We start from the raw sequence: 16,135 nt of genomic DNA, 5'->3' as shown, positions 1-16,135 counted from the left end.
GCATAAATGAGGGTGGCAGATTGCGACATGTAGGAACATGTTGTTTGGTCACCACTGAATGCCAGCTGTTTGCAAGTCACCTGCTGTGCTGCCATACTGCTTCTCGTTCTATCTTTGGCAGAAATATTGGCTTGCCCTATCACCTACCTAACCCCCAGCCTGGGTGAACTGCAAGGTGATTCATGAGATTAAAGGCATTGTAACGAGCCATAACGTCCTCAGCTAAACGCCCTGAGCTCCAGACCACCTGCTGTGCTACCATGCCTACACAATGCTACCCTTGTGAACGACCGTTGATGGCGACAACTCTGCCTACTTCATGCTCATTGGCCCTGGAATTTGGAAAATATGCCGATAACGATAATCTTTCAAGCCGAGCTGACCTTCCAACAGTTATTGGCCTGCATCTCAGCCTGATGAGACTGTGCACTGCTTCATTCAAACCGAGTGACTCACACCACGAAATGTCGTATAACCGTTGCGACAGATCATTTGGCCCTTTAATGTGACAATGGCCATGTCTTGATCCGAAAAGACAACACTTTCAATTTCTTGGCGTTGCTAATTATGAAGACGCGGCCGGAAGGACGCGTGTCCTGTATTAAGTGGCAATCAAATCAGCTGTCAGCACTTCACTTTTGAGCTCAGCCGTGTGAGAATATCCACATATCATTCTCAATCACATGCAAGCTGAAAAATGTCGCCTCTCGTTGCAAAGACCCTTTGTGGTGTACTGCTCACGAACTCATCAACAGGGGTCTGTCTCAGTCGCCCCATGACCGCCCCCACGCCCAACACGATGCGCTGGCGGGCTTGCAACAGCTGACATACTCCGAGATCTTCCCCCTTTGTTTTCTAAATGCCGTTAGGAACACAAGCCTTCTCCTAGTCTCGCGTGCCCACGCTTCCAAAGTATCTAGCTTGGAGCTCCATCGAAGTTCTGCGCACAGCTTCTGCTGTGGCAAGCCACTTTTATGCAATGGACGACATGTGATATTCCACATCGTGGCAGCGCAAATGAGCTGGATTGTCATCCAGTGATAAGTTCCTCCTTTGCAAATATTCGCAGATGACAGAGATCGTGAATATGCTTGAATAACAAGTCAGCGTTGTACAAATCTCTACCTTGTACAAAAATGTGTGGGTGCCCAGTTTTCAGCCCGCAAGTTGCATTTGTCTCGCCAAATTTAGTTCCCTGCTAGTGCAGGTGCACCAATGCATGCACTGCAGACTTCGCACTGCGCCTCTCATTTTTGGCAGTAAAACCCGCAAGTTCACACTTCCTTGAATATCTTGCTCTACTGACCTTTAAGTTTCTTGTGTTGTTCCTGGGAGCCGCCTGTCCTGCACCACTCACGCTCACAGCGGAGAGGCTATCTTATTTGTGAGAACAAATCTAAACGGTTCTGGCCAATACTATTATCAGACTATCAGACTACGCGAGAGCGAAAGCTCCAAGTTCGAACATGTCAGGCGCTGACTGCCACGGGCCGTTGCCAGCGAGCCCGGAAGGCCTCAACAATTCTTCCCAACCCCTTCAATCATGGCGATTGGCTGTTGTTATTGGGAGCCTTTGCTTAGGAATTCTCTTGTTTGGTCTCGATATCAACATCCTAAACGTTGCTATCCCCCAAATTACGACAGAATTTGCTTCACTTGACACTATATCGTGGTACGGCTCAGCATACTTGTTAACGGTAACCGCATTTCAACCGGGATTCGGCACATTGTATTCCTATTTCAACCCCAAAATAACGTATTTAAGTTCTTTGATCATCTTTGAAGGTGAGATTGATTCACTGGTGCACAATCTCTTTCCCCATGTGTCAATTATCTGGCTGAAGCACCATAAACAACAGTTGGCTCCACCGTTTGTGCTACTGCGCCATCATCAAATGTTCTCATTTTCGGGCGAGCCCTTCTTGGAGTTGGGGCAGCCGGTCTGCTTCAAGGTGCATTAGCCATCATATCGAATTCGGTGCCTTTGGGGAAAGTTCCAGTGTACCAAAGCATTGTCATCAGCGCCCTGGGCGTGAGCGTCTCAATAAGTCCGGTTATAGGCGGAGCCCTAACGCAGTACACCAGCTGGCGTAAGTGGCTTGTCACAATTTCCAATGGCTCGTATGGATGTCAAATGCTGAGCTGACTTTTACAGGTTGGTGCTTTTGGATGTAAGTGAACCTGCAGGTTTACTCCGCAGGCGTAGCTAATCTATTTCACCAAGCAATGTGCCATGCGGCTTCCTTGTGATTATCATGGTTTTTGTCTTCGTCCCCAAGACACAGCAATCGAACGCACCGAACAGGAGTTTGCCTTTAGGAGAAAAGCTACGACATATGGACTTTATTGGCACAGTGCTGTTCTTGGGTCTTGTCTGTTGTGTCCTATTGGCTCTAACCTGGGGTGGGCAGCGATATAGCTGGAGTGACTCTAGGATCATTGGTTTATTCACTGGATTTGGGTTGCTGACAACAGTATTCTGCGCCTGGATGTGGCGACGGGGAGACTTTGCTCTCATCCCACCTCGAGTGGTTCGACAGCGCTCGATATCCGCAGGGGCCGTAGCGCTATTTGGAATCTATATGGCTGTGAATGTGGTGGGTATTTCCCACAAGACCCTTGGTTTACAGTTTACTCAACTACACATATTAACATCATAGGACATAGGACAGCTACTACTTCCCAATATTCTTTCAATCCGCTCAAGGAGGTGAGCATGCTTACCAAGCTTTTCGACGATCGATTCATAGACTACTTCTAGTTTCACGGCACTCATGTTCAGGCGCAAGAACTTGAACCAAGAACTGACCTGAACCTGTTATAGTCTCTATTGTGACAAGCGGGGTTCGCTATCTGTCGTCGATTATACCTCAGATGGTAGCTCTGGCCGTTACAGGTGCTATTGTAACTAAATGGGGCTATTATGTAAGTATTTATAACGCCGGTTATGTCAAAATGTAGCCGCTAACACTCTCATAAGGTTCCTTACATGATAGCCGGTGTGGCGATCACATGTGTCGGGAGTGGTCTGCTCATAACCATTGATGTCTACTCGCCGACTGCTAAATGGGCTAGTTACCTCGCTGTAACTGGTTTTGGATTCGGGATGTGTGGACAGATCCCCTACATGGCAGTGCAGGCTGTCCTTGAGTAAGCTGGACAGATCTTCACATCCTTCTAATTCTATGCTGCGCCGCGGATGAGCTAACAGCTGCTAGCCCGGTTGATGTGGCCACTGGCAATGGTATGCATCTATTAATTTCTCTGACTTGCCACTTCTGATGACCTTTCTGACCTGTGGTAGCCATTGCGACCTTCGCCTCTCAATTCGCTGGGTAAGTCTGCCAGTCACTTCCCAGACCTGGCATCCTTCTTGACAGCTCTATACAGTAACTGACGCTAGACAGGGCGCTCGGAATTGCGATAGGCCAAAATCTACTGATACGTGAGCTGTACAGCGCTGTGCCAAATTACACGGAGGCCGTGAAACCTGATCAAGTAGCAGCGGCTGGAGCTACTGGTCTTGGAGCATTGTCCAACGGCTCGGCCGAAGTCCTTCTAGCTCTGCGTCAGGCTTATGCAAGCTCTGTCCGCAAAACCCTGATCCTATCGCTCGCCGCGGCTTGTATTGCATTTCCAGCATCGTGCGGGATGGAATGGTTCAATATCAAACATATTGCTAAAGAAAGGGAACGTGTTGGATCTTGCCAAAAAGGCCAAGATGAGAAGTCACGGAACACTGAGCAAGCACAAAACCAAACACTAGCGTCAGAGAGCGATGTTGAACGGGAGGCCCAACGTATTTACTCTTCCTAGAGGCGCCCTTGGGAGGGTAGTAACATGTCCATGTATTTTATATCAACATTTGAAATGGGATAACTGTCACGAGAGGGATTACAGAGACAAGGCAGCTGTTCTCAATACGTAAATTCAGATTAAGACGGCGCTATTTTCTATGTAAGGAAGAGGTCTTGCAGAAATCGTAGGCAAAAGGTTTTATGCCTGAGGGGTGTGGGGCCCAGAGCCCCAGTGAATGCAAGCAGTCAATGGGGCCTTCACTCATATACATACTCACAATAACAAGATTTTCTATTAGTTTTATATAAGGGCAAGAGTTTAATATAATTTAAGGAGGCTTATAATATGAATTTAATTTAAGATATTTTAAAAGAGATTTTAAATGGGACAGCTTACTTTATTATAAGTATATAAAATATAGCTGTTGTCAGGGCCGTGGGGCTGATTGTGCGCAAGCCCCATTATGGGGCCCGTCTGGTTGGCTGATCCTATCAGCCCAACTGGCCTTAAAAGCAATTGCAATTCAGCCTTTGGGCAATTTTTGCTTCTTTTTTTTTAAGGCAATCTTAATTATAAATTAACCATTCTTTATTATTATTTTATATTTTCATTGTTATTTAATGTAAAGACTGTTTTAATTATTAATAAATATATATTAAGGAAAAAAAATAAATTATTATTTATTTAATTTTAATTTTTTAAAAATTAAGAGAATTAATAAAATATTATTATTAATAAATAATAAAAATAAATTAAAATTAAAAATTAAATAAAAATTATATTACTTATAAATATTAATAATAATTAAAATTAATTTTTAATTCTTTTTTAAAAAAATTAAAATATTAATAAATCTTTTTTATATTATAATTATATTATTTTAAAAATTATTATTATATAATTTTTAATTCTTTTTTAAAATAATTATTATTTTTTTATAATTATTTATTATATTTTAAAACAATTTCTTTATTATTATTTTATAATTATAATATTATTATTAATTTTATTTTATATTATGAGTGAGTGTATGGGTAAAGAACCCCATTAACTGCATGCATTTATTAAGGCTTTAAGCCCTATACCCCTTAGGCATAAAACCCCTGCCTTGCAATTTCCATAAAACTTCTTCCTTATATAAAAGGTAGCACCATCTTAATCTAAATTAATATATTAAGGATAGCTATCTTGTCTTTATATTCCCTCTCATGATATATACTTTATTTTAATATACTTAAACCATGGATAGATATAATATAGGTGGTGTGAAGGTAATTAAGGACTATTGCTACGGCCGGTTTTAAATTTATTTTCTCTAGGGCCTTGCTCATTAAAAAGTGCACCTAATATAAGACTTATTAAAAAAATTTAATAAAATATATATTAATATTTCTTAACTTCTTAACTTACCCCCTTTTCCTTCTTTTCCTCTTTTTTTAAGCCTTATATATAACCTTAAATATTTATATTTTTAAGTAAGTTATTTATTATTTAAAAGCCGGTTTTTTTACTTTATTTAATAATATTTTTTTAAAGATTTATAATATTCTTTTTAATTTTAATAAAATTTTAAACCTTAAAAGCCCCTTATTTTTTAAGGCTTAACTTTCCTAAGGTTTAACTTTATAAATATTAACCTTATTTTTAAAATAAATATACTTTTAAAATACTTTTATTTTAATATATATTTTAATATTAAATTTATTAAAATAAAACTTAATTAATAATCTTAAAACATAATTATATTAAATATATTTTAATAAACTTAACCTTATTTAATAATAAAAAGTAATTAATATTTTAATTTTATAAAAATATATTTAAATATTAATAATATTTTAAATTATTATTTAACTTTTAAAAAATTAAGAAAAGGAAATTTAAAAGGAAATTTCTTTTAAATTACCCTTATAAAAGATTTATAAATTTAATAAATTATATTTATACTTATATTATTTAATATAATATAAGTTTTTTTCCCTTAACTTTAAATATATACATATTAATATAATTAATTATTTAATAATATTTTAATAATTTTAAGGGAGTTTTAACTTATTTTTTATATTTAAATTATAAAAGAATATATATATATAATAATATATTAATAAAAATTATTATAATAATTATAACTTTTCTTATATTTAATTATTTAATTATTTAATTATTTAATTATTTAATTATTTAATTATTTATTTAATTATTTAATTATTTAATTATTTAATTATTTAATTATTTAATTATTTAATTATTTAATTATTTAATTATTTAATTATTTAATTATTTAATTATTTAATTATTTAATTATTTAATTATTTAATTATTTAATTATTTAATTTAATTATTTATTTAATTATTTAATTATTTAATTATTTTTAATTATTTAATTATTTAATTATATATATATATATATATATATATAATATTTTTAATATTTACTTTATTTAAATTATTTTTATATATTTTAAAATCTTTAACTTTTTAAGAAATATAAAGGTTATATTTATAAAGTAGTTATAATTTAATAATTAAAGTTATAAATAATATTTATTTATTATTTAAAGATTTAAATTTAATTTTTAATAACTTTATATAATATAATATTTAAGCTTCTTTTTTTTATGTTTTATTAAATAATCTTTTCTTAAAATTATTATGCTTTTTTTCTTTTTATTTCTTTTATTTCTTATATTTCTTATATTTCTTATATTTCTTATATTTCTTATATTTCTTATATTTCTTATATTTCTTATATTTCTTATATTTCTTATATTTCTTATATTTCTTATATTTCTTATATTTCTTATATTTCTTATATTTCTTATATTTCTTATATTTCTTATATTTCTTATATTTCTTATATTTCTTATATTTCTTATATTTCTTATATTTCTTATATTTCTTATATTTCTTATATTTCTTATATTTCTTATATTTCTTATATTTCTTATATTTCTTATATTTCTTATATTTCTTATATTTCTTATATTTCTTATATTTCTTATATTTCTTATATTTCTTATATTTCTTATATTTCTTATATTCTTATTATATATATATATATATATATATATTATAACTTTAAGTATAATATTAATATAATAATATAAATTAAGCATTTTATGTTTATTAATTATGGTTAGCTAAAGGGATGTTATAAAGCAAGATAATTTTAATATATATAAAAAAGCCTAGCTTATTATTGCAGCGCTACCGCCTTAGCTAAGGGCTATAATATACATAACTACTTAATTACTATTTAATAATTAGAAAGGTACCGCTTAACTTGCCGGCCGGGTATCGCTCTAAACCTACAAGGCTGCCAGTGCAGCGCAGCTAATAAGGCCAATCACGAAAGCGGCAGCGCAGACCGCATCACAGGTATTACCTGCACAGGGGTTTGTGGAAACATTCCGTGTGCCTGTGGCAGGTGCGGCCGCGACAAAATTGCCTGCAGTGGGCGTCCACCTGTGCCAGATCCGGGATCTGACATCTGAAAGCACTCACCAGCCCGCCCTGCAGGCCCTGCCCTCCGCGCCGCCCCTTTCCAGGTAGTCAGTCAGTCTACACTCTACAAGTAGTAACCCCCCCTCGTTACGCATACAATCTAGACCACCTACCGCACAGTCTACCTCGCCTATCCATCTTCCACTAGTTATGTATGCAGCTTCTCGATACTGCCGTCCGCCCAGGATAAATCGCTAGTCTCCTTAGTACGCCGTCCCAACGACGCATGTGGCGCTGCCCGTTGATGAGACCAACGACGGCTATCTCCTTTCTCCTTTCTTCCCCTCACTCTTCCTGTTCTTGCAACACACCTACAGTACTTGTGCCACGCACTCGCGTCGTCGCGCCGACGTGATCGGCCACCGCAGCCAACCCAGCTGCAGATCACCACCTACAATCCGAGCCCGGCGAGTCAAGTCACATTTCCCGTCACGAATCCAGTGTGGGGAGGGGGCCCTGTTGATCCTTCCAGCCGGGCTGAGACTACCGCGCAACTCGGCCGTGAGGAAGGGGAGCCCCAGCCGGAGCACCACGTGGCATTTGGCAGAACGACGGGCTTAGCCGTTCGGCGGCCGAAGTCGCGAAAGCACGTCTCGCAGAGTGGAATTCTCGAGATTTCGGGCGGGGACGCAGAAAGAGAGACCTTGGGGCGGGCAACCACAGGGCCCCGAGAGCCTCACGCCTGGGGGAACCGACGACGTGACGCCTCTCATCTGTCCGTCCTCGTGCAGGATGCAGGACCGGCTCGCATTGACCACGAATTGAGACATTCGCTGGTAACAGCTTTGACAGTCAATATATGACATGTCGGATCTGTTCCCGCCAGGTTATGCGTGGTCTAGGCAGGACGGCACGTCCTCTACAGATCTCGCATCTCAGCTCCTCGCTTCCAGGACCGGTGAAGCCTCACGGCATCGGAGGGCATGCATGCGCATACGGTGTCACCTTGCAACCTGCACCTATCAGCCCGTCCAGGCGAATCTCACTCAGATGCAGCGGATTTCCGATGGTGCGGTGTTGCTTCGTGGGGGGGGGGCACATCTTCACTCATGACTTCCTGCAACGCGTGGATGGCCATGACAATATGTACCGGGGCAGCATCGATCCTTGGTGGTTGAAGATGGATACCGGCATCCGGAGACAGCATCAACGGGGCGCAGGTCTTGAACCACGCCTATCTGCCCAATCCAGTGCGCTCTGCCCTGCTCGGTATCAGACAGGATCACCATTCAAGCAGCCTTTGATCCCATGGTCAAGCCTCAGGCTCTAGCCCGTCGCATTCGGGTAATATAATGCCTATATGCGCTTCCCGGCACTTCGCCTGCACGATACAAGGTATTCTTCCTGCAGCAAATACCGGGGACAAGTCCAACACCGGTGAGCATATTCGCGAGTGCGAGCCGCAGGTCCCGCGTGGGGGAGGGGGGGCCGGATGCGAGGGGAATTTATGTCAGGCCTGCTTTTTTTCACATACCGTGCGTGGAAGGAATCGTCAAGCCACACCCAAAGACTGACGGCCTTCGTGGCAGCTGCGTGGCCAACGCTCAACCGTTGGCTGCAGCAAGGGGAAAAGCAAGGGCAAGGTCTCGGGGCGCGCCCCTCCGAGGCGCCGCCACGTCCCTTCCGTTGTCTTTATTTGCCGATTTTTCCTTCTTCTCCGTCTTTCCCACAAGTGATTCTCCCGGGAAGTGCTCAAGGCCGATAAAGAAGTCTTCATCGGCCTCGTGTCGTGCAACACGAGACGCGGCGATCAGCCGCCAACGGGTCAGACTGAGTTAGGGGGTGCTGGCCCCAGAGGAAAAAGAAAAGCTGTCACACGCCAGAGCAAAGGAGTGCATGGTCAGATCAATAGTGTCAGGTAGCTCTTTATGTGAGCCTTTGTGTTGGTCAGTTCTGGCTTCTCACAAAGGGTGCACAGTATCTTGCTGCTTCTCTATGGCTCGACAACTTGATGTTCGGTGTGACATCTGTGGGAAGTTTCTGCGTGCGTGTGTCAAATTGAGTAAACTACTATCAAAAGAGTCCATCACAATTAGTACAGGACGATGCCACGGTTGCTCAAGTCCGCGATGGTGGGGAGCTGAAAAGTATCGTGAAGGGGGTCGAGACAGGACTGCATAACTCGGAGTCCGAGAATCCCCAAGTTGGCACTGGTAACTTGCAGGTGGACTTTCATCATTGGCAGTCTCCTGGGCTTGATCGACGCTTCGATCCAGCTGGCCACCTTCCCTTTCATAAGGCCAAGGAAACGGGAACATCTGTGTGTACCGGGATTCGTGCAGCGCACATGCGCTGAAGCTAGGAAGACATAGTATCATAGAGAAAAGCAAAATCCAGACACTTAATGAGGTTCCCAAGACCGTTTGCGGAGTTGATTCCAGTCTGAGCCCTTCCACCTTGGGACCCCTGCGTGGACCAGACGTGATATCCCCCAATACTTGCCCTATCCAGGCCACAAGCGATACGTCAAACGCAGAGCATCAAGATCACGACTTGGAGAAGCAATGAGATGGCACAGTCGGCCTGTGATATACGAAGCGGCCTTTTCGACGAGGTCTAGATAGGTCTACGGGCGGACGACCACCCGCTGATCGGTTCTATGTGATGCACCGTCTCGCCTCGTCCTTGTCTTGATTTCATGTACTACTCGATCGAAGGTGACACATGTAATCCAAATCATCACTGTGTTGATCTCAAGCCCCACACGAGGCCATTCGCCCTCCGAAGCATGTGGGACTCTGAGGCCGTAGGGATGCTGGTGTGATCAAAGCATGCAACAACAACCTGCACCACGACCACAATCCCTTCAGTCTTGTTCTAAAATCTTACACGGTTCATTGTACATCTAAATATCTATATCACGTGCTAGGCTTCTCCGCGCTCCCGTCCACGGGGCTCCTCTTGGTGTTCTTCGGGTCCTTCGCCCACGTCTCCGCCATCCCCAGCCCCCACGCCGGGTCCTCGTCCGGGTACCCCAGGCTCTTCCGCAGCTTCAGCACCTCGTCGCGCACCCGCAGCGCCACCTCGACCCGAATCTGCTCCGCCTCCCTGCTGTTCCTCAGCTCCTCGGGGAGGTCGCCCACGCGGAGGACATCGGGCTTCGCGACGGGCGACCGCCTCGGGAGCGCGGCGACGATGCCCGTTCTGCCCGAGTTGGACTCGGAAGCGGCGGCCTTGGCAGCGCTGGTGGTGGAGGCGCCGTTGGCCGCCTCGGCGAGCCTCTCTGCGGCTGCGATCTCGGCCTCCCGCGCCTCCATCGCCTTCTTGACCAGCGCCTTCCAGCGCCGGCGCAAGTCGCCGAACGCGGCCTCCATGTCGACCCTGTCGCCGAACGCGACGTGGACCTTCTTGCCCGGGCGCGGGACGGCGCGCGGCCAGGTGCGGTTCTCGTTCATGATGTCCGAGGTGCCGTCGATGAACATGGGCACCATGTCGGGCATGGGCTCGGCCTCGAGGATGAGCCGCGCGACGCCCCACTTAAAGTAGCGCAGCTGCCTCTGCGCGTGCTGGTGCACCAGGCCCTCCGGGAAGATGTGCACCCAGGCGTGGCGGTTGGACAGGAAGGCCGAGGGCGCCGTGTGCACGTCGCGGCCGTCGGTGCTGAAGGTCAGGCTGCCCTCGGAGAAGGGGTCGCGCAGGTCCTGCAGCAGGGACTGCGCGGTGACGGTCCGGGGCTGCTCGGGCGCGAGGGCCGTGTGCTCGCCGGTGGTCTTGAAGGGGTACGCGGACAGCAGGCGGACGGCCTGGGTCATGGTGGGCTGGTAGAGGCCCGCGTGCTGGGAGTGCAGGGCGCGGTGGGTGGGTAGCACCTGGCCGAGGGTGAAGAAGGTGCTCAGCAGCCTGTTCTTGAAGCATATGTCGTGGGCGCCGAGACTCCAGCGGAGGTTCCAGGGCTGGAACGCCATGCGGAGGGGGAGGACGCCCCATATTATAGGGTCGTCGATTCTGTCCGGCCGTGTGAGAAACTTCGAAGCTTGCCCGAACAAGAACCCAGATGAGGATAAGCTATCTCACTTACACTGACATGTGGTTGCTGACTATGAAGTGAACGTGAGTATGATGATGATGATGATGACAACAAGAATTATGATGAATAATGGGAAGGTATGTGCGAGACGTGGTGATGACATACCTGTGATGAGACCTCTCTGCCTCCGAAATGGATCCTCACGGCTGTCTAGCAGCTTGACAAAGTTGTCGAGCCCGGTTGTCTGGACCTCGTTGAGGCCGTTGAGGAAGCCCTTGGAGAGCGTGCCCGTGAGACCCATGACCATGGCAGAGGACCCTCGCCACAGGCCGTTGGGCCGGCGCTGGGGGTACTGGCCATGAGCTATCGTCGACATGGCTCAGGTTAGGAGGCGGGCGCTGCAGTCGAGACGTGGTGGCTGCAACGGTCACGATGGGAGACTCGAATCTATTTGGATCTCGATGGCGACCTCAACAATTCGATCCGATCCTCGTCGACGCGCTTTGTGTGGGGCCCGGCCAAGGATCGTGTCATAGCCCCGAACTCGTGAGTATTACACGCTGCTCTGGAGAGATATGAGGAATGGGGAAAAGTACGCATCACAATGCATCACACCAAGGCGGAAACGAAGGTGACACCTGGATATACAGGCGTATTGTGGTTGCTGTTGGGCGGGCTGAGGCCTGCCTCACATGCTGAGATTGGAGCAGAAAGTTTCTAAACTAGACGACGACATTGAACAAGCACCCCTGCAGGCAACAGACCAGACCAACCCTGACAACCCGCCACGCCACGCTGCTGGGTCTGCAGGGGTTACTCGGCTCTCGGCTCGGCAAGCCCTGTTGCCTCCACTTCCACCATCGACACATCAACATCTACACTTGGTTATTTGTTCTCCGGGCAGAGGCAGAACAACACTGCATCATGAGCATCTTTGGTATTACTGTCATTACATCTTTGTCTTTCGTAATGTGCACATATCCCACCATTTCTCCTCCTTCGTCTCATTTATTCGACATCAATTTTTACACTCCCCCAAGGTGAAACCAAAAAAGGAAAAGGGGTCACTAGAAAACAGCCCGACCGGACCTGACCCAGATCATGTCAGATCTTGTCTTCAACATGTGCCCATCGCCCTGTGCTTGAGCGAACCTCGAACGCCAGACAGGACCGTTTCCACCTGCCATATGCAGATTTAAGAGCACAACAGAAACCCCAAGGGTGGGAATTTGGGGGGAGGGGGACGCAAAATCGGCCATGCCTCACTCATGTGAAGTCCACCGTCCCGCTCGCCCCAGGCCGCGCATTCTGCCGCTCAAGCCGCCGCCGCCGCCTCCTGTCAGCCGCCGAAGCGGTCGCGCTCGCCTCACTCGGCCCAGCCGCCGGCATGCCTCCAGCCACAGATGGGCCGGCCGGACTCATCCCGCTCCAGGTCCCGTGGCTACCGGGGCTCTGGATACTTCCCAGGCTTGAGACCGTCGCGCCCGCCGCTGGCGTCGTACCTGCTGGTCCGAACTGCTGGAGAGGCTGCCCCGAGTAATACGCTGAGTCCTTGGGTTTCTTGCCGCCCGCGAACGCAGTTGTCGGCTGCGGCAGCGGTGACAGTGACGATTCCGCTGCGCTCTCGGCCCCCTCCTCTGCCGCCCGCCGGCGGCTCGTGTCACGCCTGTACCTCGTTCGAGAGGAGCCCCCTGGTGCTTCGCTCCCGGAGAGACTGCTCATCGACTCGGTGCGTCGCCTCCGCGCTCGCCGGGCTGCAAGAGCCTCTTCCTCGGTGAGGCGGCGCAGCGTCACGTTCCGGTCCTTGTCGTCGTGCACTTTGACCTTGACGCTCACCGGCGGTGTCCTGTCTTTCGACGTTTCACGGTCCGACTCCGCTCGGCGCTGTGCCTCCTGCTCTGCTGCAAGGATCCCGGCCGATGCGGCCGCTGCTGCAGCCGCGTCGTCGCCTGCCCTGCGACGACTCTCGGACCGCCTGTCTCTCCGGGACAGGTATGATTCGCTTTCTGACGACTTAGCCGTGTGTAAGACGCCATGTGGGTCAGAGGGCATCAGAGGCATTTCGACAATACTCTGGCGAGAGTGCGTTCGAGAATGTGTTCCGCCATCCATTGGCACTGGTATGACGCCTGGCGCAGGCGCAGACACTAGATTGGCGTACTGGCCGACCGGCGGAGGTGCAGGCCCTGACGCTGTCGGTGGTGGCCGGTAGCCCCCTGTCGGTAGAGGTTCAAGTGGCGGGTGTGACTCGTATCCCGACAGAGGTCGCGGCTCGATAAGCGACGATTCTTCCGTCAGACGGGATGGTGATGTCCCCCTCCTGGGTGGCCCAGCTGGCCGAATGGACGCACGCCGTGAGTCCCTGCGCGGCGAGTATCCATCTCCTGTGTACCTCGGACTGTGGCGCCCTGTACGCCTCTCCTCTTCCTCAATCCTCATACGGTCCTCCTCCTTCTGCTCCCGTCGATCTCTCATCTTCTTGGCGAACCAGCCCAAACCCAGCCCTGCGAGTAGACCTTTCTCCGCAGCCCCTCTGCCCGAATGGCTGGCCACCCGTTCCCGTCTCGATGGGCTGACATATGACGAGTAGTCAGAGTCTACCACACTTTCGAGCCTCGGATCTCCCCGGCGATGAGAAGGTGGCGGAGTGATGGGTCTCGATGATCTCCGAGCCCCCGGCCGAGCCTCGGCTGCGCTCACAGCTGCTGCCATTGCTGATGGACCACCCGGACCGGGTAGTAAAGGTGACCTGTGCCCATCTCTGTGATACTCCTCGCTCTCGTCGCTATAAACCGTGCCGCCGTGCCTCCTGCCGGACCTCGACGGACGTCTCCTGCTGGGCGTGTCGGTTGCCACAGCCGAATACTCGTCGTCGTCGACCCCGCGCTTTCTCTTGCCCATCATGCGGCCGATGAGCGCACCAGCTCCCAGCCCAGCTCCGACGCCGAGGAACTTGTTCATGAAGCCGCCACCGTGTTCGTCGGTGCTTTTCCTCGGCCGTTCACTGTAGCGATCGGTGTACTTCTCATCCTCGACGTAGCTAGCACGTCGAGATGGGATGACCTCTGGGGCACGGCTTCGGCTTCGGCTGCGGAGGCGGGACGCGCGTGAGCGGCTGCGGCTCCTGCTTCGAGACCGCTCCCTCTTGCGGCCACGCAGCAGAGCCCATGCGGCACCGCCGGCCGCGAGGGGGCCGAGCCAGCGTGAACCTCCCCCACTGGACTTGCGCTCCGAGTGGACGATCTCGGATCTTCCCTCACGGACAACGTAGTCTGGTCGGTCGTAGGCGCGGTACTCGAGTACGAAGTAGAGGAACACCAGGAAAGCCATCCAGACGGCGAAGAGGATGAATGTGTACTTCGGGGACCCGTAGAGAGTCAGGCCAAGTGGGACCTGGGCGATTCCCAGCAGGGCAATGGTCCGGCCGAACCACTGGTGCAGCATGACCCTCAGCGAACGACCCCTGATGTTCTTGATTATGCGCCCTCCGATGATCTGCAGGAGGATCAGGGTGTATATGGCCACGCCAATGCCATGGTGTGGGTTCGTCAGGCTCCGCTCTGGGCCGACTGAGAACCAGCCGAGAACAAAGACGACGGTGGTCAAGAGGACGGCGAGGATCTGGAGGTAGGCGTGGTATCGGATGGCATAGCCCGGGCGTTTGGTGTAGAAGCGGGCGTAGAAGATGGCTATGGGAACGATGAAGAGGAAGACGATGGCGCCTATTATGCCGTGGGCCTTGATGAGTGTGTGGTATTGTGCGAGAGTCGAAAAACGATTGCCCATGCCTAAAGAGGTGAGGAAGGAGGATGCTGTCAGCGATTGTGTCGAGATTCGGTCCCGCAGTTGTCGTTGCAGCTGCAGCATTTGCAGCTCTGACATTCGGGTACTCACCATTGTATTGCATGGTCTCGAAGTTGAGACCAACGAGGTTTGGGAGGAGGAAGTCATTCTTGGTGAAGTCCCATGTCCCGTCACCGACCTCCATGGTATCGGACTCGTAGGAGGCGGTGCCGGGCGCCGACATGTCGTTCAGCGGCGCCATGGTGGCGGTCCGCCCGACCGGCCTGCCTGACGGCGTAGCAAAGCGGCCGGAATTGTTCGTTCGGTTTCAAATGAACGAATTGACAAATCGAGACCACGTGGGGACAGAGACAGACAGCGGGAGCGATCAAGTGGAAGCAATGTGCTGTGCTGTGCTGTGCTCGCCTCGCGGTTTCCTGATAAGGTTGGAATGGAAGGAGGTTGGAAGCGATAGGCGAGGAATGGAGAAACACTCAAGGCAAGGAATGCCCACTCGTCATTGGAAAGCGGAAAGTTGGCATGGAAGGGTGTCCAGGTCGGATGGGATTTGTCTGGTGGTGGTGGTCGGCCAGACAACTCATCAGCAGCTAACCAAGACTAACACCACTCGCTAGGCGTGCGGCCGTGTGAGTGTTGAAGCTCGGGGCAATCAGCGGCGGGGTGCTAGGAAGAAGCTCTGAGCTACGGCGGTTTAGCAACGGCGTCTTCCCTGCAACAGGTGTGCTTGCACGTTGTCGCCCGGTAGGAAAAAAAATGAATGTCTCGCTTGACGGCCAGGAACAGAGAGGAGAATTGAGAATTGTGCAGGATTTGAGACCATTGGGCCTGAGGGTGCATCATCAATAGGCAAGCTAGAGTAAACATGAGGCTGGGAGAGTGGGCCCGGCTGGGCCAGCTCACCTGGGCTGTGTGTGTACCTTGTAGCTGTGTACCCTTGCCCGGCGCTGCAGCTTGGTTGCTCCTCCAACAAGAAGAACCCCTGCCTCCCGTCTCCGTCTCCCGTCCCAGCTCTGCCCGACTCACTCGGCCGAAGCTTGTTTCGGACAAGCACCCTTTCGT

At 48.2% G+C, this 16,135-nt stretch overlaps 2 protein-coding genes across 2 annotated transcripts; one reads left to right on the top strand and one right to left on the bottom strand.

Annotated features, from left to right (window-relative positions):
• Positions 1–1,136: 1,136 nt before the first annotated feature.
• Positions 1,137–3,816, top strand: INS49_006727 (uncharacterized protein; the record flags this gene model as incomplete). Its single annotated transcript, XM_043167496.1, has 10 exons — positions 1,137–1,140; positions 1,860–2,090; positions 2,156–2,171; positions 2,225–2,372; positions 2,668–2,710; positions 2,825–2,925; positions 2,981–3,150; positions 3,219–3,244; positions 3,305–3,335; positions 3,408–3,816. 10 exons carry the CDS (start codon positions 1,137–1,139, stop codon positions 3,814–3,816), a joined length of 1,179 nt encoding a protein of 392 aa, XP_043028640.1.
• Positions 3,817–10,163: 6,347 nt separating this feature from the next.
• Positions 10,164–15,317, bottom strand: INS49_006726 (uncharacterized protein; the record flags this gene model as incomplete). Its single annotated transcript, XM_043167495.1, has 6 exons — positions 10,164–11,250; positions 11,324–11,342; positions 11,438–11,635; positions 12,775–13,488; positions 13,624–15,084; positions 15,167–15,317. The coding sequence occupies 6 exons, from the start codon at positions 15,315–15,317 to the stop codon at positions 10,164–10,166; spliced, it is 3,630 nt and encodes a 1,209-aa protein (XP_043028639.1).
• Between the last annotated feature and the right edge of the window lie 818 nt (positions 15,318–16,135).

Source organism: Diaporthe citri (assembly GCF_014595645.1).
Source record: "Diaporthe citri strain NFHF-8-4 chromosome Unknown scaffold_2, whole genome shotgun sequence".
In the NCBI taxonomy this organism is placed as follows: Eukaryota; Fungi; Ascomycota; class Sordariomycetes; order Diaporthales; family Diaporthaceae; genus Diaporthe; species Diaporthe citri.
This window is presented reverse-complemented; position numbering and strand designations above follow the sequence as displayed.